Below are 23,612 nucleotides of genomic sequence, written 5' to 3'. Positions count from 1 at the left end.
CAAATGATCAAAACCTGCCAAAGATGGGAATTACTTGAAGGTTCAATGTTGCAGGAATAATGAACGACCGAATCATACCTGTAGCAGAGAAAATAACCGAAATTATACAGACTGTTATGAAATTCGATCCGAATACGTCGAATGTCCGCGTTATTGACCGCTTAACTAAGGGAGTCACGGCGCAAGATTTGCTGGAAGATCACAACGTAGTGGAAAGCGCGAAAGCGGACGCCTATGTCACGGACATTCTTTACCACATAATGAACAGAGTATTCTGGCTCTCTGATCCCGGCTGTAGTTTTCCCGGAGTTAAACTCAAGCACAAAGAGATACAAACTTATATCAAATACTATAACGATCTTGGAAAGATTGTTCTCGATGCAGACACGCAAACCATTCTGACCTGCGAGCCAAGGCAATCCAACACAAGTCTACTTACCGAGTGGACGGCAATAAAATCGTTTCTGCGCGATATCATTGAGGAATGCTTGGAAAACGGTATTCGTCCACTGGTCACGGCGGACTTGATACTGAACGAGGTGGTCGAAAGATGCGCTGGTCAAATCCGTTTACCGTACAGGGATGAAATGGTACAGACATTGGCATCGTGCCAAGTACTCGAGGGCACGAACGACGAGATACTTAGAAAGCTACGGCTCGATGTCATTGTCGATACCTTCGAATCGTCGGTAATAGTATTATCAGTCGTTGGGGTTCTCTTGTGTAACACTTACTTTGAAATACACCAAAAAGCCCCTACCGTTGCCGCTGATATCATAGGCCGTCTGCTAAAGAAGTCGGTGTTTGTAGCTGAAAAAGTTGCAGCGATCCGCCAAGAAGGGGCATCACGTTAGTTTCATGCCCACTATTACTCATTACTGTATTAATTCTTGGATAGGGACCATTGCTATGAAGATTTTCTACAATCTGCCAGTGTTACCACCGTGACAACGAGCTTGTAGATCTCAAAAACTAGGCTCCGATAAAACTAACTTGTCTTAAAAAAATCATTTCCAAATAAAATCCGGTGAACACGCCGTCTCTGGTGAAAACTTTAACATATTCAAGGGGGCCGAGGGGTGAGAGGGGGGGGGGGGGGGGGTTACCAGAAAACTTGACGTGTTCTGTTTACAGTCTTTCGCTGCCCCTTCGCACAGAAATTCCGCGGAGAAACCAGTTCAAAGTTGACTCGGTCTCATATCGTGCAACTAATTTTTATACCACAGGTAAACCAATGGATGATATACTTGGCGCGAGAACCCGACGACTGAGAGATTTATTGGAGAACAAAGCCGTGGCATCGTTCAGCACAAGTACACAAACCGGATTGGCTGGTGTGCCAGACCTAGTAGAATTGAATGAACCTAAAAAAACAATTTGCTCGACTTGCGTAAGGCGCTCAGAGTGTTCCGTTTGCGTGGCTAATGTTGATAAAGAATGGAATGGTCCACCTGGAGTCAGGAGGGAAGAAATTCATGGGAAGATACTCAGGACCCAAGATATTTTAATCGCGTACAACCCCTGTTACGTGATGGCAACACCATCCAAAACCAGCGAAAATCAGCCTTCCGTTACACTATCAAGTCAATTTCACACAGTGGCCATATCAGCTGCATCCAAAAGAACGCAACTCCTCTTAGAAGCCAACCTTCGAGCTTGCACTTCATCCTCGACGTCTAGCTCAATTCTGGACAAACCAGAAACCCAGAGACGAAAATCCAACTGCATTCAACCATCGAATACGAAACTGGCAGGTAGGTTGATCCCTCGATACTTAGAACAGAAAACCCGTGAATGATCAGTTTCATGGATGACAATAATCATTCGCCAGCTGCAGATTCGTTGGAAGAATGGGCAAGAATGGTGCACGGCTTTACATTTACTCCTGATGCGTGGTCGGTGTGCGGTAAGATATTTGAAGGGCAGTACACTTATACACCCGCCGAGTATTATGGTGTAGAATTTTTTGGCATTCTATGTAATCAGATACGTATTATGAGTATAATGCAATAGAAAGTGTTATTCAAGAACAAAGTAGGAAACACCGTGCTGAAATGCCTGTATAAAAAATGTGCAGTCCATGGTGTAAATGTAAAATTATACCCGAAATTTTGGGTGAATATTATAGTGTACATTAGGGTGTTCGTCATTTCCCAAGTTGGTTTTATTTTTGCTGCCGCCCCCTAAAGTTTTAGTTTTTGCCCTAAAAAAAAAATATCACACCAAAAAAAGCTTCTAATTTTTATTTTAAACCACAATCCCACAATCATGTTACATTTCCCATTTAAACAACATGAGATTTTTGCAGTTTTTGGAATTAATTTTTTTATCTTTGGAACAAATATCAGTACAGCAATGATTGATGGATATTCCTGTGGGAAATTATGACAAAACTTAAAAAACTATGAAATTTACCATGAACGATAATTCGACCTCGAATAACTTTTAAAGGAGTACATTTATCGCAAAATTATAACAGACCTCTTTTTTAGAGCGTTCAATTTCCTACAGGAATATGTATCGATCATTGCTGTACTGATATTTGTTCTAAAGATAAAAAATTAATTCTAAAAAGTACAAAAATCCCATGTTATTTAAATGAGGGATATAACATGATTGTGGCAGATTTAACTTGAAAATTAAGAGCTTTATATTATTTTTTAGGGCAAAAGCGAAAACTTCAGGGGGCGGCAGCAAGAAAACAACCAACTTGGGAAATAATGGACACCTTAATGTACATACTGCACCAATACTGTACATACATCGTAATAATGTACGTTCGAATTTTTAGGCGTTATTGTGGTTTTATTTCCTGTCTGAGAATTCCAACTTTCTGCCCTCACGTAGTAGGTTCAAACAGTTGTGGCAGCGGCACCGTCATAAACCCGTACCCAATTTCGGCGACGCAAATCTCTGGAATACAATATAAAGAGGACCGTACAAGGAGTGGATGCAACTTGCCCATACAATCTGTAAAGGCTTTGCGTATTCTAAAAAATATTTTCAACCGAAATCAAGAATCATGCAGCGACTGTACCTGCGAACGCCAGATGAATCGTGACAGACCCACTGTGAAGAGGGGGCAAGGGAGCAGAGGAATGACAAGTACCGCACTGGCAGCTGACGTAATCTGTAGCAAATCATCCGGGATAACCAAGGAGGAGAGCAAGGATGGAGCAAAGTGGAATGGGGGCATGAGTAATTCACTGCATAGGGTTCAAACTGTCAAGCTCAGCGAGCGTAAGTCGAGAGAATTGGACTCTGGTAAAAAGCTGTACAGTAAGAGCCTCGAGGTTGTTCCGATTATCCATTTGTCGAGTCGAAAAAATAAAAGCTAGTCAATAACTAAAACCTGGGTTGTATCACCCGTGTACCATTTTTACTATTCTTTGTTTTTTTCAAAAAGTAAATATCACTTATTCAATTAAAATATAGGTAGTTCGATGTCATACCATTTTTTGAGTCGTTGAAAGCAGCAACAAAAGCGTAATGCAATGAAATGGAAATTAGTTTTTCTCACGGTCCAAGTGTTCTTAAAAAATAATTATTATTGTAACAATGGTTTGATCGAAAATCACATTCAATTGCGTTCTCATACAGTTGAAGCGTCGACAACCGCTCTATAATAATAGATATTTGAAATGATACATAATAATTATAAAATAAAGTAAGACGCAAAACCTAATTGTTATTAGGAATAAATGCCTAGTATATTCCACAAAGGATATTCACAAAAGGATCCTTCTCCCCATCCAGCGGTTGTTTAAATATATTGCCTCACAATCGAAGCTCTAACGATTGAATGATCTACTGATTGACAGTTTCAATATATATGGAATGGCACGTACTGGTTGCATCTAGCATGCACGAAATTACGCATCGGTGTGCAAGGCTATACCAAAGAGCAGGAACCTCTGATCGGCCGAATCTCAAGTGAAGCAGGTTTTGAAAATTATTAAGCACCAAGTAGCTAGAGTAGGACACAAGCGTTTTCAAAATTCGGCAGCTTGTACCATGTATTCGTACATACAGCTGTTGCCTTGACACTTGCTCGAATTGCGGACCGACGGTCCAATGAGGTGGTAATACATTATATGGCATATTTTAAGCTACGTTTTGAAGTAGAATTAATACTCTTTAGAATCGACTCCGTGCTCGCTAGTATCAGTAATATTTCGTCTTCCTTTGATTCTTGATCATTTGGTCATTCTCTTTCTCTCCGATTAAGTAAAAAAATATAAGTAAGGAGCGCGACCAGCATTTTAGTTGTAGCTCGCGCTTCTGTCTGGCACGTATTTATCTATTAATCTATTATATGGTACATCTGACTAATTATCCATGTACTTGTATAGCAGCTTGGTCGGGAATATCATGTAACACCTACACGTATCCACGTATTAGAACGTACTTGCACAGCCGAAAACATATGCGTTTCTAGCTGCCATCAGTACACAGTACTGGAATATATCAACGACATAATCAATCTACGCCGGTCAGATTTGACAATTCGTCAGAGAAGGTGTGTACGGTACAGTTTCTCCATTCGGTTCAAGGAGGGCAGTTAGGTCAAAGAAAGTGACGCAATATCAAAAATAACTTTGGATATTAAGAATATAGAGTTATGAGAAGCAGCTCACTAACAAGCACGCTAAGAAAAAAAACAATAGTAGTTTTACCATTAAGAATTAAAGATCGTGCATGGTTTCTCGTAATTCAACAACATTTACTGTCTGCCGGAACCGAATTGACAAAGTGTAGTGTGTATCGAGACTCTGACGGCGAGAAATGTTAGAATGTACTGCGCGTGTGCAAATTTTATATCTTCAATTTCTCCTCAGTGCATTTTTACAGTATTGGAAAAAGCACTGCATCCCCTAGCATATTTAAGCTGGTTACATATATCGCCATACGTCATACGACGTACAGTGGTTCTGATTGTACTATAAAACCTTATCCAAAAACGTACGAGAATACAAAATTCACACGTACATGATACACCCTATAATTTCCCATCGTTACGAATTCACCATGTATACACGTAAATAAATATAAAAATCTAAGGAGAATAGGTGGTCGGTCCACCGACAATATAATTGAGAAAAAATATCCACGTAAGCGACACAAGTGTCGCGCAGACGCTTGCGAACTACTCCGGATAAGAACGTCAGCATGTGTATTCGCTTGCAAGTAGGCGAATGCTGAACTGACGTACAATTAGAACAATCCTTATTGAGAGACGAGGTGATTAGTGGGACCACTTATATTTTTTTTACGTCCTAATAAGGGACTAAAGACGGGAGTTCTCTTCCTCTTCCTCATCGGACATGACTTGAGCCTCTTTGTTGCCATTTGTCATTTTCTTCTCTTCATCGGGGATGGTAGAAATAGCTTCTTCAACTCCTCCTTTGTTATTCATGTCGTTCCACGGCTGAATATCCGCCGAGCCAAAGAGCCAAAACAAGACGGTTGCGGATGTAAATACGATTGCGGAAATCCAAAACATGGGACGCCACGCTTCCACGGTGTTCTGAATCGATTGAAATAAATACAATTATTGCTTATATGCTCGCGTACAAGCATGAAACTGGACGCCGTAATCGCTGCTAGTCGAAACTCGTATTAAATACACGTTTGTACGTACACGCTTATTGGTTAAAACGCCGACAACAGCGGGAATAATGAACCCGGTAAAGCTGCCGAACGTGTTCATTACACCATAAAGAGATCCCGCGTAGTTGGGTGCCAGATCTTGGTGATTTTGGAGACTTGTCTGGCAGGCGGCGCCGTTGAAAGCCAAGGCCAGTACCATCATTATAATTGCCCAGATTTTGTCATATCCCGCGTATGTCATACCAAGTAAACACAAAGCTGGGGCCATGTGAGCTGCATAGACAAGAGAAATAGACAACTTTTTCAAACCCAGCCATGCAATCAATAGCCGTAATTTAGTCTCTAGAGGAAGAACCGTGATAAACGGACCAATTAAATATCTCAGAAATGAGAAGAACTGCAGCTAAAGGATTCAAGTGATGGCTTCATGATTTTAAGACTAACAGACCTTGCGATTATTGATTTCATCATCACCTAGCAAAGGCTCGACAGAATTGGATGTGTCTGAACCGGGGGTTGTAATTCAATGAAAAATTTTATTCCCCTCAAAATCATGAAACTGCATTCTAAAAAAAATTTTCTGCAACTATTCTAGGTTCCCAGATATTCACTTGGTACGTTTGAAATGAGACACTATGTGTATACCAACGTTTTATACCTTACTACACGGGGATTAAAGTACATTTATTTCGTCACTTCTGATGAGGACGAGAAGAGCTAGGTACATTGAAGTGAAAAATTACTTGAAAATTTCCAAGTAAATACTGAAAAAATCGTTATAAAAAAATCATGAAAAAATATCGCAATCTCCCTCATGAATCTGTGAAATTCTTTCCACGTGAAAAATTTTCAACAAAGTGAACACGAAATTCTTGTGCGTGGACTGATATCGAGGCCAGGAGTGGCCAAATAAAATTCCAAATTCCGACGGCAAGCTACACGTGCGAAGTAAACGTAGGTATATACAAAATAAAGGACTGGTAGGTACGTTTAATAGATTACAGGAAATCATGAAAATCTTGCGCAACCACACGACCGTCAAGTACTTTTTTCTCCGTAAGTAGTCTCCGGCAGCGGCAAATAAGACACCAGCCCCGAGTCTGGCAATGTAAGGCAGTCCGGTCGTAATGCCACCCTTAAAATCAAATCCTCTTAAGTTACCAACATTCCATTCGAACAAATTTTCATGTGAACGTGACTGTTTGCGTGACCGCTTGACAAGTCATATTACATATTATACTCACGGATTTCATGTCAAAGTCAAGAACCCCGAGCGTATACATTGGCCCGTTTGTGGCTATGAAGTAGATTCCCCACATGTTAGCAAAGTGGGCCCAAAGTAAGACCAAGAATGGAAGCGACGTGATGATAGCGACAACAGGAGGCTTTACCTGCGAATTGGATTAATCGAGAATTACATAATTCGAGCTAAAGCTTTCATCAGTCTGTATACACTATACAGGTATATTAGGTATAATCTGTATCATTATTCCTGCATACTTTTTGCTTGTTGACGCTAGTTCCAATTTGTTTCTTAATAAATTCCTTTTCTCGTTCTGTGATATTCGGATGCCCGTCGGGTGTGTCATGTATCAGGTATACCCAGAGGGCAAAAAATACGAGAATGAGTCCGCTGGTCACGTAATACGCAGCTGCCCATCCATAAGCTTCAATCACTAGACCGCAAAGAGTAAACGTGACTACGGTACCGAAAGGTCCACCTGCGGAGAAGCGAATGATACCTACTTGTAACATGAAAGAGAAGACACGGCAGCGTCGATTACATTCAGAAATGTAACGCAAATTCCGCACCATTACGTAGAGATCTTTTACGTAACTGTTTCATCGGAGTATTAAATTGATGAGCATCAATATGCACTGTTGCGTAGGCGCACAGCCTGTACTCGTACGCAGTTTGCCTCTTCAGTTTCTTGTTAGTCATAGCCTAAATTACAAGACGGGACTTCATATCAAAAATAATTCCCTGCCTTCCTACCTATAAGATAAATTTTTTCTAAACTATTACATACTACCATGAGAGTTGTAAAAACAAATGTTAATATTCTCCGGGTATTAAAAAATATAACAAAGAATGTATTTTCCAACCGATGTTACAGACAAAATTGATACTATGCTTGTCCGTCAGCTCTGGGTCTGCTGTTTTTTTATTGTAGAATTTCTCACTCGTAATTGCGATTTTCTCAAAAAAATTCAACAACTACGTGAAGAAATTACTCAGCGGCGTAATAACACGAGAATCGTGAGTTATATTTCCAATATGACATCGATAATTCGACATCACCCATGATGCTTCGTTTCACCGTAAACAACAAAACCGAATAGATGAGCTTACATCATTCTTACCGAAAGAATCTCCGGACAGATCAGTTCGATGATTTGTAAAATCTATTTTCCCGTCCATCAACAGTAAAACACCCATCGAACATCGTTGCAGATAGTTCACGCACGATAAAGATAAACGTCACAGCTATGAAGCCCAACTTTGCTGGGCAAAAAAGGCAAAAAATAGCTATTTATGTGGCATATCCGTAAACCGCCTGTTTTTTTTTGGCAAGGATAAAGATTTCAGGACGAGCTGAAGGTAAGCCGGAAGCGAGTACTGAAATTATCCGAGCCAAAAAAATAGTTTACGGGCATGCCACATACAATATTGTTTACGGTATGGGCATTGAAAAGCAAAACGAAGAGTGAGGGTATGTCACGATCTGTTCGACGAAGCTACTTTATTCGGCAGTTTGGGATGCGCACTTCGAACTGCGCATCAAAACTGCGGGATAAAAACTTTATTCCGCGACTTTGTTCGCTACCGTATAAAGCGTCACTTTACGGAACGAAAACTGCCACAAAAAGTGGACTTTTCAATTCCCATGCCGTAAAGAAAATATTTTCAGGCGAAAATGACGCGAAAATGTCGTTGCGGGAAGGGCTATGACTGTTACGGTGTTGCTTCTCGTTAGTTCTTTTGTGGTTGCCCGACGGTCCGTTATTTGTAGGGATTCGCTCTACCGACTTTGTGTAACAACAAAAGTATAAGTACCTACTGTAGTTTTCAATTAGATTTAATACCCGTGTACTTTTCATCGCCGGATGGATATAGCTGTGAGGTTGATGGAATCATTTATACGCTCACTGAAATGTCAATAACTGCAGAATCCTACGACTGGATATTTTTTGCTCGAAAATTCCTCGACGTGTAGAATTGATTTGGGGGTAACCGAAACCTGTTACAAGTTTACAAAATGCGTACATAATTACCTTGCATAGCCCATACGAACATTCCCTTCTCACTGGGTGGCACCCATCTGGCAATCATGGCGTGTAGAGCCGGGTAAACAGCACTCTGTGGGCAAGGGGTAAGACTTTAGATCGCTGGCTGGACATGAAACGTAGACTGTGTAAGGCCTAGAGCTCGAAGTAGCGGCATATCTCTTTCTTAATACATATACATATGTTATACATACTGGGCTTAAACGTGAAAAAAAGCGACCTCTGCGCCTACAGATAGGCAACCGGAGTTACAATTTTCCATCTCACGCGCGAAATTGTAGCGCCCCGTTGTCGTTCTGTAGGCGCCGAGGTGGCTTTTTTCCATATTTAATCCCAGTATTATGTATGTATGCATGCAGATGTATTGGACATGTCTATTGAGATAAATCTACATATCTGGACATCTATCATAAACCAACCCCGAAGAATCCCATCAGGAACCGCAGGACGATAACGAACATGTAGTGAACACTAGATGCCCATGGCATGAGCAGGTTCAGTAGTGCAGGAATTAGAGTCGCCAATCTGCCGAACCAACAATATACGCTTACAATTTGTACATGTATAAAAGTAAAGTTTCATCAAATTTCTGGTCTTCAAATTTTTTATATATTACATTATATACACCCTGATTATGAATTCAAAGAGGGTAATTACCACCACTATCTTCGAATCGACTGACAGTTTTTTATACAACGTCAACTATACGAATAACTTTTTTTAATTCATTATACATTTCTTCTATGTTATATAATTTCCGTTGCACAGATAATTAATTTTAAATCTTCGGAATGATGAATAAATTTCACTCAATAACACATGTAATGTATGAATGCTTAACCAATAGGATGAACATTTCAGACTTACGCGACAACCTTGGTACCTCCAAATTTTTCTGCTAACATACCGGCTGGAATACTAGACAGTACTACGCCGCAGTGGTAAGCCATTAGTACAGCTCCCTGAACGTGTGCGTTCCAGTCATATCGCTCACCATGCTAAAGAGAGGATTCATTTATGACCACATATTCCATCATTTTCGTAATAAGTATCAGATGGCTGATTCGTAATATAAGTCTATTGAGTGTTAATGTAGTGTAGTGCGACCAGTGATGTTATTTTATATCCCGTATCCGAAAATGTTCGGGCCCCACGGGTCTTTCATTTTAATAGATGATATCATTATTAATGGATTATTAACTCTTCGTGGTCAGTGTTATTTTTTGTCCCATATGAAATATATTGATTTCTGGGGTCGTATCGACCCCAAGTGACCGCGGAGGGTTAATTACATAGTAGGAAATTTCTTCTGCGCAATACCAAAAGTTTGTTATAAAAATTCTTGATTTACTGCTAATGATACTAAAAAAATACTTGATACATACGTTAAAGTGAGCGAGCTCATCTTGTCGTTAGATATTTGAATAATGAAAGGTCCTGGGATTAAAATAGTTAGCAGCTGGTTTTGTACAGAATGAATGCATGCTGTGATCGCAATAATTAACAAATATTACATGGCTATGAATTTTTGTCGAAAATTAGTGTGAGACCCGGTATACATTGTTCGAAGTTGAACTTTCGATGAAGTACACAATTATAAAATTTCAGAGCGCGATATTCATCAATAACTATTCATCAATAACTATTATAAATAAAAAAGACTCACATCCTTTATGATTGTCCCGTTTTTTTTTTCTGTGGGAATGACCATGGCAACGATGGTAATGGAAATGTTTGTCCGTATAAAGTAAGAAAACATACAAGCAAGAAACATCATGGCTCCGAGGATGCCTCGGCGAGGGATCTTCTCTGTAAATAAATGATAATACAACGATTTCTTTAGATTCCTGGTCATGTTCAATTATTGCAGGGTACATAGCTATAAATAGTGTAATGGAATGAACGTACAAGTTGCTTGCAAAACCTAACGATCATACAGTATACCCCATCCAACGCGGGTTGAAAAAGAAAAATGATCACAGGGGTTTTTACGGGATTTCATGTTGATGTATGTACTAAGGTTTCGATCGATGAAGCTTCACCGAAAACTCAAGTTGTTACCTACACTGAGTTACGGTAAATCGAAAGATGACTGTAGGTCAGTTCAATATTTAGCCTCAAGTTGACTTACAAACGATTGAATATTTATACTATACCCCTCATCAAGAACGGTGGAATGAAGTTCACGACGTTGACTTAACTAACCGTAAGCATTGAAATAAAAATCACTATTTCGCAACTTCGTAATTATTTTAGAGATGAATTTGCGTAATCTGAGTGTTTTATAATATCTACTGTATTATGGTTTTACTGAATTTGTGGCAATTCTTAAGTTGCGAAATAACGAGTAATTCTACAAACGCAGCGTTATGATAACGTTATACGAACTTCAACCTTACTATCAAGAGAATGGTACAGTCAGCCTTACCGACCGCGTTGAAATGTTACTTATTTTTACTAGCATCAAACCTGACATGCAGTACTGATGCGAGAATACCGAAGCCAGTGCAATTCTACATTCAATGCCGAATACAAATGTCCGAAAAAAGTTTTGTTGTACCCGACGATAATGCCAAGATATTCCGATATAGTTCAATTGCCACTTATAACAGGTAGACATCTCCTAGACTTACTTTGGCATTGCATGTAGACGTCGCGCTGACTGCCGCATTCTCGCATCAGTGCTGCATGTAGATTTTGATAGTCAGAATAGGTAACATTTTACCCGGTATTCGTTAGAGACTGACTATAGCATCCTCTAGATGGACACATCAGTAAAACTGTACAACTTTTCAATCAGTTTCAAATTTGAACTCACAATCAAGCTTCGACCATTTATTTTTAATCAGCTTTAAACAATCATGTTCCATACTGGTCTGTTTGTGATATTATTTTCCAAAAAAATCAAAGTGACCTTTTTCGAAGAACTCTTTGCAAGAGAATTCTTATCTTAAATCTTTTTTAAATTCCATGGTTATCGAAGGAGTGTAGGAAAAGGAAGTTGCTATGCAAATTACAATACAAACCACTTTTTTTGTGAAGTTTTATTTTGACTTTCAACTTTAAGCAAATCGAGAAATTATAGTCGCATTGGTGTGTCCCGTGAAGAATGTGTTATCGGAACTTCACGATAGCGATGAATTGAGTTTTCGATCAAGATTGATTAATCGAGATTTCAAAACTTTGCGGTTTCCCTCGAAATTCCCGAACAAATACTATTTAAAACTTGTTGGATAAATAAGCAAGAATCGTGCGTGGGAAAGAAGCTCCAACGGCGAAAGTTCAATAGTTTTTACGACAGTTCATATCGCTACAGAAATCAGCAACTAATGTATAATTGAACAGTTTCAGCGAAAATAATATTGTACAAAACGACCAATAGTAAAAATTCATCTATACGTTTTTCAACGGGTATGGCAAATATAATGTATAACTGATTGTGAGATTAATACTGAAGTAAATCTTTTCCAATCATTGATTCTCGATTTACGATTTCAAATGACTTTATAGTTATCCTTTCATCATTAAATTTGTAGCGTAACTAACTAATTCACCCAAATTTTGGTCAAATATTCAGGTTATAAGATTGCACTTCCTTATAACGGTACTATTACTAAAATTTAACTGCAACCTGTATACAAAGGTATACCATTTACAGCCGAATTATTACCTTTTGAAGAAAAAAAAATGTATGCAGGGAGTAATATAACTGATCCTTCAATTCTCGTGGAGAGTACGTGTGCATGTGCAATTAAAAGTGCAGCGTATACTATGTACTTGATAACTTATGTACGAAACTTCGGGTCGAAACGCACGCCCCGCATCGAGAACATATTACATTATGTCAGTATATCTTCGTATCATGGTGGGTTACAACATGTAATTAAAGAAGTATCTTCTTCAGTATTCAAGCGCTGAAGTTATACAATCACTTGTTACGTCGCGCGTGTTGACATTGCCGCGAGAGTTGACCTTTTATTTAAAATAATGATGGCTGTTCAGATAATCTACACATACTTCTACATGATATATGTGCAGTTGAACTCTTCATGTGCTGCCCGTCTACATATATCTGTATAATGTATGATACAATTATACAGGGCGTTTCATTTTAATCGCCCCAGACCGATCACTCCGAGACTAAGCAAGTTACGGAAAAATGTTTCCTATAAAATATTTAGTTTTCGAAGGAGGAAAAAATATGAGAGTGTCAGATTTTTAATAAGTGGAGACGCAAAGGTCAAGTGAAGGTCGAATTGGTTTTTTTTTCTCAAATGAAACAGTATATTTTTTCCATCAGCATTTGAATAGGCATCAATTAAAAATGGCGCAATTTATTTTGTATTTTTTGGTAGCAAATAAATGAAATACGATACAAACATTCCTATTGCCCTTCATCCAACCTCATACACTCCATGTAGAGAACTATTCTGACAACATCCGGTATTAGAATACTTGAGTCCCCGAGTATTTCCATAGAACTGACGAGTTACCGGTATCTTGTTCCGTAGCAACTTGACAGGCTTGTTTCTCATCACCGGTCGAGATTAGGTGATGAGTATGTACTGTTTCGTACTTTTAGACCCAGAATTTAATGTCCTTTCGAATGCCGATGGTAACAATATAGGTACTGTTTTATTAAAAAAAACAATTTTTTAAAACGAAGTCGACCTTCACTTTATCTTGGCGCCTCCACTTGCAGAAAATATGATAGTCTCACCTTCTTTTTCGCCTCGAACCCTAAATATTTTGCGGCAAAAATTTTTTCTTATCTTCCTTAGCTTTGGTGTAATCGGCCTGAGGCGATTAAAATAATACAACCTGTACAGTCGAGTTTGACCATCTCTATGCTAGATGGTCATACACGGTTCATCCGCGTAGCAATTAATACTTGATGCCCTACATTAGTTTGCGTTGAGACAATTACATTGTACACCGTTGATACGTTGTTGCAGGATGATTATTCGTGCAGCTGCAACATGATACGATACAATTCGACAGATAAAATCTGACTTATATTATAGCCTTGGAAATGCTGGGATGGCAACATGCTATTTTCAAATACGTCAAAGGAACTCCAATTACAGGGAGCATCTGTATATAGGGAATGACGATTGACTATCTACATATCAATACATACAAGCGTTGTGCTGTGTTGGCGAAGTTCAGATGATTCGCTCGGGTTAGCACGTGCAGTCATCATAATGGTAAGTGTGAATTGAATTATATTGTATCACCCAGGTGTTTTATCACTGGCTCTATGACTTTCATTAGAATTTCATGGACCAGTAAACCAAACATCAATGCCGTTCAATTGAAACCCTTTTCCTTTGCCAGAAATACCTCCGCCATACAAACACACGACGCTTTGCTCGTACTGGTGAACAACGACGGCAACGAAGTGATAGATTATAATTATACATCCGTCGACCGATGTGTCATGTAGATATAAGCGTAACAGTCATATTTGCATACCCTATGGAAGATTGTTAGCACGGTTACAATTGTTCGTGAGCGATAGCTACAATCGGTATCATAGGAATGTTGAAACAACAGTTATGCTCGTTCAACTTGGAATTATTTCACATCATCTTAGTTTGTTATATTTTGTGTTTCATTCATGTCTTACGTTATTTTACGGCAGTTGTGTCCGCTACTTTAGACACATTTTTACGAGGAAAAACAGATTCTGTCCGGAACGGTTAGACAGCGAGAATTTCTATAGGTTCGATTCTACATGCCACAGTATGCCACTACCAGTGTATGCCTACGGTTTCGTTTTTACATTCGCCGCTTCTACATGAGTAGGTTATATTTTTTCTGTAAAAATTGAAAGTTTAAAAAAAAATGTCTTATTGTTAATTTTAATTCGTTCCTGAACGCGATATCCGCTATTGAGCGAGAGAGAGCACTCATTTAATTTCCCCAACATATATTTTTGCTCCCCCGTCACTCATCTGATGTTTCTCAATATTTCATCTTTATGTTTTAAAAATCCCTGCGCATTCAAATAGATTACTCTGCTCCTATCTCTGCTCAAACTTAATCCTAATTGTTAAACATTATTACATTCAATTCTATCTTTCTGTTGTTCTACTTTCTTAAGACTGCCAGGTAGGACGGCTGCGTTATTCGATCGCACTCGATGTTCTTCAATGAACGAATGACCCTTTATAGAACGCAGTTTACCTATAAGGCACAACCTTTAGGGATAATGTATGGAACCTTTGCCGCGAGCGGTGCAGGATCTTTTCCATAATCGTCAATCTGTAGAAATGAATCCGTACAGGAACGAACCTATCCTACTCGAATATTTGAGGCCGCCGAATGTGCAAAACAACTTGGATAGAACTGTTCACTTGTAAAACTGATACCTATACCCTCTTCGAGTTAAGGATTCAAGGTATGGTCAACTTCGTATTTCTCTTTGGTGGATACAAAACCTTGCAAACAAACTATCATAATCTAACAAGTTTTTACATATTTCATACCTGCATTTTATGTATGCGATAGCATATACCTTGCGAATTGTAATTACAACATTAGTATTTTTTCGGCTTGGTCGAAATCCGTTCAGTAAGTGTGATTATCTAACTCTGTGGGCTCAGATTAGGAATTACCGATACCATTTTGATATATCGACGATTTAAAAAACCATCAATCATTAGTCCATATCCCAGTGTAAACAGACATATTAGGTGTACGATCATTCGAGCACATTAATAATAGACAATATCATCAGGCTATATCCATATACATGAAGAAAAGTTATAGTTTTTCTTGAAAGAATTGCGAAAAGTGTTAGAAGAAACGTAATTGATGGTGCAAGTACGTACAAGGAACCTCCATACGAACTAGTAGTATACGGAAGAATAATATATTCAGTCAAGGCATTGTTTGGACAGTAACGTTACGCACAGCGGGGCTTAGTTGGCATTATATATAACGCCTAATCGTAAGTCTGACCAATTGCAGTGTCTTATGTAAGCACGTTTCGTTGAGACCTGCATCTGCGTTTGTAAGTAAGGCGCGATTGAGTTCCCAAAATAAACACGTATGGCGTTTATATACTGAATTACGTGTAATACAACGGCTATAGAAAATTTGATCACAAGGACCACGAGATGGAACCTTATGTTATCTCATAATACTCGTTGTTGCATCCTCGAAAAACGAATCTACTAGATAGTTGGAACGAAAATGGTCATTGATTATCGAAAATTTTTATTTTATTGATAAACGATCACTGAATAGTTCATGAGCGCAACTTTTCATATCATTATAATTTCAAATGTGAAAATATTATCATGAACATTCATTCTTCCAAGGGTTGCATTATATTTATAGCATAACTTGAGAAACCTATAAAGCTAGAAACAACATCTTCAAATGTAATACAGAAATTTTTCAGAATTTCTCTTGATACATTCTCAGTGTACATGCAATATTGTTTGAAACGTAAACGACACTGGTCTCTTTTTCTTCCTAGGACCGACATACCGGTATACAGATATTCAAGACTAATAGTTCATTTTGTAACAAGGGAATAATCGACTTTATTCATGTGTTATATATAGGACTTTATTCCTGACTCAACTCTGGCCACATCTATTGACTCAAAAAGTGGGAATCACTCATGCACAGAAGCTAAGCGTTCTATGTCGACCGCAGCACAAGCGGGTGGTGCCCTTTTTGAGCAGTTTGTATTTTTTGTTTACGTTTTCCTCATTGTGGTCACATTACCTAGATAAGTTAGGTAATCGGTGGGTAATGCACGTTGTATACCTATATGATACTATTACGATTCAAGTGTGACTACTCGCTACGTATTGACTTCTGATGAAAAGAAGAGAAGAGTAAATCTAAACACCGAATACAAGTAGTACATGGAAGTAGCCCGGCGGGAGTCAAAGCGCGGGAGCGGGTCCTGGCCCACAGGCCGTGGTTGGGGTGCAAGGGCGAAACCGCCACTGGAGGGTTGGGGGGAGCTCCCACACTCAAGAATATTCTTTTTTCATCATCATTATCACCGTCATCGTTATCATCATCAAATGTCACATACCAAGAGCTAAGACGTTACACATTAATTTGTAATATACTCTATCATACTTCCATTTTGCGGGAAAAACGAGATTATCAGATTAGAAGAAGTAGACTTTTTTCCCGTTAGATATGGAAAGAAAGTTAAGCGGGAAAAATATTCCACTTTCGTTCCGTTTTTCAGATCAAAAAAGTTAACTTTATGGTTGAGTCGGGAGTTAAATATTAGACATGGAATAACGCGTAAACTTACTTCGTGGCCCTATACTGTCTCGCCGCAACTCATACGATTGGTACATTTTTACATATAAAGAGATATATATAACTTCCTTACGCTTTCCAAACAGTCACTGGAATTGACTTATTTCTCAAATTCGATGAAAATGTGCACTTTTTAATTAGATATTTGCAATATAATCACGAGAGTAATCCAATAGAGGCAGACGTATATAAAACTTAATATAAACATCCCAAGGCACTTTTTTGAATACTAAAAATATTTATATACGATTCTTATCGTTTCTATTTGCGTAGAACTATCCGGGCTCGTTTGACGTAATATATTATCGGATTAAAATAATTGTTTAGCTTATGATTGTTATAAATTCGCTGGCACTAGTATAGGCGCGCATGAGCTTGAAGGATTTTAGACGTCATACTTGTTCGGATAATATCATTGAATTTCGATGTCGGTTTGACTAGGGACTTTGAAATTTAAATTAGGCCGGTATTCGTATTCATTACTGATTTTCAAGACGGTCTCAAGACAGCTCGCTAGACTTGTCTTGTAGGTGTAGGGCCTTTCTAAGGACAATCTCGGAATTAAAAGACGCAAAGGCCTTAATTGTTCCTGTGATATTTTATCGGCGATGAAGATACATAGCTAGTTTTGCATTAGAAGGTGCTTCCTCATTGGTTCATACTGATTTGTCTCTTTTTCCTTCTACGACCATTCTATCCCGATTCCCCACCCTTCATCTCACATTATCTCGCTTACAATCAGACCTGATAAGGCTCAGAGAATTCTATTCTAGGTTTCCACTGCACCAGCCTGCAGTGCTCGTGACGCTTGTTACTTTCCCTTGATTTTAACAGTTACACTATGTGTTTCGCCTAAGCCGTATACAAAATTATCCATATACCTACAAGTATGACAGATTCTAATTACTGTATGTATGTACCAGCATTGTGAGCACAGTGGGTTTCTTCAATAGTTTACAGGTATTGCTGTTGGATAAGGGCTAGGTAAACCATTGCCAGTGCAGTAAGACTATCACTATGGCAGTAAGTCGAATCATCACTATGTTGCTCTTTTTTTACCCGATTCTCAATCACACTTCCCAAGATCAAGGGCTTTGCATCGCCCTAAACTACCCCCTATATCACGGACGTGCAATTACGGTTTGGTTTCACTGGATATAGTGTGCGCCATAAAGTTGTGATCTGCCTTGCCATTACATGGCATTACGATGGTTACACTATACCCTGACCGTGCTTAGTGATGGCCAGAGAATGGAAATATAGGGAAAATCAGTGAAATGATGTATGAATCGGTAATTCGGTCGGCAATGACAATTAGTCATTGTGAAATAGGCGTACAGTAAAATTTCATGCGTGCAGTAGATGGGATGATGCAACGTGGATCTTGGCGCGCCGCATTAATTACATAGTGCGAGCATTGATGCTACAATCACACTGGAGGCTAAGGTCAACTGTTGCTACAGAGAGAACGATCGGGACACTTCCCGGCTGTGATCGCAAATATTGATAAACATATAATTGCAAACAAAGAAACTTGTATTCTTTCAAACAACCATACATTGTATGGCACATACTATACGTGATTTGTTAGAAAACAGCTTTATAGGACTCACCCCTTAATATTTGTGCAAGCGACATTTCTGGTCGACTCGTATAATCACTTGAACTTTATTCAAAAAACCAGCCTGCACAAACAGCTTCGACGTCGCTGAAGCCGGTATTTCCACGTTTGCAACAATTCCCGCCAACCACGACGTCCCGATACTTCCGTGTCACTGATTAAACTGAACTGAACTTGCGACGCGAAATAATGTTCATCGCGCATGGCGCATCCTCTACGCGGCAACAACGCTTGCCAGCCCCCTCTCTACATCTGGCATTCCCTCCCAGGTGACATTCTGTCGTAAGTTCGTGATGTGACCGTCATGTGCGCGCATGCATGACCCTGCCGCATAGACTTCCGGCAGCCCACTATCTGTGTCTGTTTTCGCAGTTGCAGGAAGCTTGCGAATGTTGATCAGTGATGTATTGCCTTCCGACAGGTGCCTGCCGCTGCGGCAGGGATGGAAATGGCGCGAAAAGAGTCGACTTTTGTTTGACTTTAGAATCGACTTGGAATTTTTTAATTTTCGAAGTCGATTAATCACTGCTAAAAGTCGACTTTTCGACTCTCAAGTCGACTTTTTAACAACTCATTATTTCTTTATTGTTAATAAGCAATTTATTTATCATTTATACATTTTATTTAAACAAATCACACACAAGTATTGTTCTTATTAATTTTATAAAATATATTTATTCTATATAAAAATTGCACGTAGTATGCCACCAAGAATAAGTTTGTAGTATTTACATTGAGCATAAGTGAGACATTAAAATAAATATTTAATATTAATAAAACATTAAAATATCAGCTTAGAATTTCAATAAATTATCCATGAGACATAAAAATATAAAAAATATGTAATTTAAATATTCCAAATATCTTCACTAACTGAGTATAGAAAAAAATATGAAAAAGTCGATTCATGAAAACGGTACAACCTATACTACCATCATATGGTGTCGTATAAAAAAAGTCGAAGTCAGCGGGTGAGAATCGATTTTAATCGACTTGAGACAGGTTCAACTCGATTCCAAAAAGTCGATTATTTTTATAAAAAGATCGATTCTTGACCGAAATCAGAGTCGACTTTCCTATCCCTACTGCCGCAGAACATGCATGATTCATGTATTGCTTCGCCAGGTTCGGCTTGGCGTTGTGTGAGGTCTGTAAAAGCCTTTCGTTTTAGTTTAATCATCGTAAAAGCTGTCAATAATGTGGAAGATTATATAAATTAATATGAAATAAAAAAAATATCAAATTTACACAGACGATATAAAGGAATTCGACAATATACGACTGTTGATAGCAACTATTAATAGACTATTGACAGTATAAGGTCAAAAATTTCCGTAAATCACAAATAAAAAAAAACGGTTGAGTGGTTGTATGAAACCACGATGAAAGTGAAACTTTTCTTCGGATCGTACCACGGTCTTATACACAGGTCTTGCAACTGTGAATCTCGACGTGGTCCTCTTGACGTGCCAAGCCGCTAGGGTCGCTGCGATCGAGGGATACCCGGTGCGACAAAGATAACGATAGTCACGCATGCGCTTTACACGAGCGTTGAATTCAAACCGTGGCGTAGAATAATAGAACGGTCACCGTGAATGATAAAGTTCAAGAATTGTAGAGGTTATGTTTATACATCCCTCGATCGCAACGCCACCTGGATATTGCTTCAATAGTGGAGTCACTGCCTCCTATTGAGCTTCTTGCCTAGTTGCAAGACCTGTGTAGAAGACCGTGGATCGTACGCATGCAACTGAAAATTTTCGTCAAGATTTACCACTCCGCGCTCCGACCACTTTACCCCCACTCTACGGCCGCCCGTCCGCTCCGACCACTTTACCCCCACTCTGCGGCCGCCCGTCCGCTCCGACCACTTTACCCCCACTCTACGGCCGCCCGTCCGCTCCGACCACTTTACCCCCACTCTACGGCCGCCCGTCCGCTCCGACCACTTTACCCCCACTCTGCGGCCGCCCGTCCGCTCCGACCACTTTACCCCCACTCTACGGCCGCCCGTCCGCTCCGACCACTTTACCTCCACTCTGCGGCCGCCCGTCACGCGTTACGTGACGCGATAGTCGGACGAAAAAATGTGTGGCGATCTTGTGGCGATGTAATAAAAGTTTCACTTTAATAAATACATACGTTCTCGTAAAGTACGTGGGAAGAATAATATCGTAAGAAAAATATAACTTATGAAAGCTTACCAAATATTGCAAAAATAAGGATATAACTACCCACATGGACATGAAAAAGCAGTCGAATCTCTATAAACGCATCTGATTTCACGAAAAATAACTTCAAAACTGTACTTACCGCATAAAATAATATCAGGTGATGTATGTAATATGTGGTGTATATGCATCCTCAGGGGGTAAGAACCACGGACATGCACTCAGTCACGAGTTTCCCGCCAAATTTGTCGCACCAAATATGGTTCGCATATATATATAGGGTGCGTTCTGAAATTAGCTCTCAGTGCTGTCAACAATCTTTTATCTCTTTTGTGCCGGCGGGTTTGTGGGTCGCTTTGCCTCTGTCCTAGGGAGTTTTTAGCGCTGTCAGCTGATTTCAGAATGCACCCATAACATATATGTGGAAGCCTGAAAACGTGCAAGTTTTCGGTTCGGGCTGCAGCACGACATCTTGCGTAGAATTACAGCAATCCTGTCGTCTATATACTGTAGCGAGTGACATCAGACAGACCCGTATAGTTTATCTGCAAGATCACCTCTTCTGCAGAAACATGCATCTTGCATGATCGGATGCTACATGAAACGCTACCCTGGGCTGGTATCTGCTATTCTGCTGGTAGCATTCTATCGGAAGTTCGTGATGTGACCGTCACATGCGCGCACGCATGACTCTGCTGGCAGCCCGCTATCTGTGTGTTTCTCACGGTCTTACATACAGGTCCTGCAACGAACGTGGTGGGGGGTGGTCAGTTCCCGTCCGAAACAAAAGCACAACTTGTGGCCACAAAAGCAGCGCTACGATTTATTCATAAGCTCAATATTATTATTATTTGGCGAATATAACCTTACTTTGTAATGTTACGCACATGAAGTAAGACGAGTAAGACCGTGCCTATGAATAACTGACAGCGCTGCGTAGTGGCCAGTAGTGGCACAAAAAATTTGGACAATAACGCGGCTACCCCCACCACTCAAATTTCAGTTCGTTGCAGGACCCTGTATGTAAGACCGTGCTTCAGACAGCTGTTCCACGCATGCGTAGAAACCAGTAGAAAGAGACAGCCTTTCACCCCCGAGCAGGCTCTCTCTGCTCTCTCTCCGGAACCTCCACCACCGCAGTGAGCGTTCTAGTATTATTATGTTTCAGTGGTTTTGACCTGAATATAACGTGATACCAAACCGTGAGTTAGATGTTAAAATATTGAGTCTCATCTCGCTGGGTTAGGCTAGGTTCACATGGATGCGGTGCCATGGAACGCGGTCGAGCGGTAACCAATCAAAATGCTTGAAATCTAGTGAACAATATATTTCATGCATTTTGTTTAGTTACCGCGTTACCGCCCATCCGAGCCGCAGCACCAGTGTGAACTTAGCCTTAGTCGTTACCGGAGTCAACATCATTTCTCATTTCCACGGAAATCATTTCTCACCGCTAAACCGCGGGAGGTCAGAATTCACTGTACTCCGGCATACCTGAAGCCCTCAAATGAACTATAAGGGCCAGTTAACGTGCAATGGACAAGCCAAGGCCGGCAACTTGACTTCACTGAGGGTGTAGAATTAGCAAGGATGGCGGGGGGGGGGGGGGGGGGGGTAAAGTCGTTGTAAAATCTGGTTTCTTTCTCGATTTTTCCGATTTTGCTTTAGTCACTCCAATATTCGGAAATTTGTATGACTATGCAATTTTTATTGCAACCAATTCATTTAAAATCTATTCTAGGGAATTCTAGTTGCGAGCAAACTACCGTAGCAGGTAATTTTTACATGAATAAAAGTCACGTTAAGGGTGTGGAATTTCCACATAATCGGCAATCCGAGTGTGGAGTTCCTTCACACAAGCCCCATGAAAGTTGCCGGCTATGGACCAGGCAATGATCGTCATCCTCGTAGAACCAACTCAAACTGTGAAATGTTTTTGTTGGCTAGTAAGAAAATGTGGGATTTTTGGTAAATCGCTATTTGGAGACATATTTAGAGCTTAGCAAGTATACGAAAACAGTTTCCGTTCGGAGTGAATTTGGAACTTGAAATATTTTCTTGAGTATTAATTAGAAAAATCCAAAACAGGAAACTCCTGATTTTTAAAAGACTACGGTTTTTTGTAAAAAATTTCGACTTTGTACTTTGTTTATTTCAAGTTCTCTGTACGCGCTGAAAAATTATCACTACTTTTTTCAAATTATTTCAGCAAAAAGTTCATGCCTTTTAGACTGAACTCGGTCCTGTAATGAAATTCGTACAAGATTCACTACACTGATAGCGGAGTGATCTCTGAAATTCGCAACAAAAAAAGCACAATCTTTAAAAAAATTTAAATCTAGTGTTTCTTATCCACTTTTAATTGCCACCAGATTGTTTTGCATGTCATTTTTAAACTTTTTTATTCATAATTTGTTTGTATTACCTACATTTTGTTGAGTTATCCTGGATTGAAACTCGGACGGTGTCGACTTTCCAACTATAATATCATTGACTGTTACCTTATAAGCGTCTTTGAATAAGAATCTATAAATGATTACTCAAAGTTTAAACCGGTTCTGAGAGAGTGAGGGTTTTGGCCATGACAATTACACGTGGAATGCTCCATAGGTATACATACA

General features: G+C 39.5%; 2 protein-coding genes across 2 annotated transcripts; one reads left to right on the top strand and one right to left on the bottom strand.

Annotated features, from left to right (window-relative positions):
• The first annotated feature begins 59 nt into the window (after nt 1-59).
• LOC124404671 lies at nt 60-3,663 on the top strand. The gene is made up of 4 exons (XM_046879007.1): nt 60-849; nt 1,227-1,754; nt 1,832-1,906; nt 2,851-3,663. The coding sequence occupies exons 1-4, from the start codon at nt 60-62 to the stop codon at nt 3,336-3,338; spliced, it is 1,881 nt and encodes a 626-aa protein (XP_046734963.1). The 3' UTR covers nt 3,339-3,663.
• On the bottom strand, nt 3,529-19,038 carry LOC124404683 (sialin-like). The gene is made up of 11 exons (XM_046879016.1): nt 18,884-19,038; nt 18,813-18,843; nt 10,565-10,707; nt 9,766-9,896; nt 9,318-9,423; nt 8,887-8,971; nt 7,111-7,331; nt 6,855-7,001; nt 6,613-6,745; nt 5,642-5,883; nt 3,529-5,527 (listed from the first exon to the last, which is right to left on the bottom strand). The coding sequence occupies exons 1-11, from the start codon at nt 19,022-19,024 to the stop codon at nt 5,288-5,290; spliced, it is 1,620 nt and encodes a 539-aa protein (XP_046734972.1). The 5' UTR covers nt 19,025-19,038; the 3' UTR covers nt 3,529-5,287.
• Between the last annotated feature and the right edge of the window lie 4,574 nt (nt 19,039-23,612).

The sequence above is a fragment of the Diprion similis genome, chromosome 1 (assembly GCF_021155765.1).
Source record: "Diprion similis isolate iyDipSimi1 chromosome 1, iyDipSimi1.1, whole genome shotgun sequence".
NCBI classification, from domain to species: Eukaryota; Metazoa; Arthropoda; class Insecta; order Hymenoptera; family Diprionidae; genus Diprion; species Diprion similis.
This window is presented reverse-complemented; position numbering and strand designations above follow the sequence as displayed.

Coding starts and splice junctions, on each gene's coding strand:
- LOC124404683 (XM_046879016.1), bottom strand. CDS start 19,024: ATGCGCGATGAACATTATTTCGCGTCGCAAGTTCAGTTCAGTTTAATC. Junction 7,002..7,110: donor CTAGCGTCAACAAGCAAAAA/GTATGCAGGAAT, acceptor TCCAATTCGCAG/GTAAAGCCTCCTGTTGTCGC. Junction 5,528..5,641: donor GCGTTTTAACCAATAAGCGT/GTACGTACAAAC, acceptor CAATCGATTCAG/AACACCGTGGAAGCGTGGCG.
- LOC124404671 (XM_046879007.1), top strand. CDS start 60: ATGAACGACCGAATCATACCTGTAGCAGAGAAAATAACCGAAATTATA. Junction 850..1,226: donor CCGCCAAGAAGGGGCATCAC/GTTAGTTTCATG, acceptor TTTATACCACAG/GTAAACCAATGGATGATATA. Junction 1,755..1,831: donor ATCGAATACGAAACTGGCAG/GTAGGTTGATCC, acceptor ATCATTCGCCAG/CTGCAGATTCGTTGGAAGAA.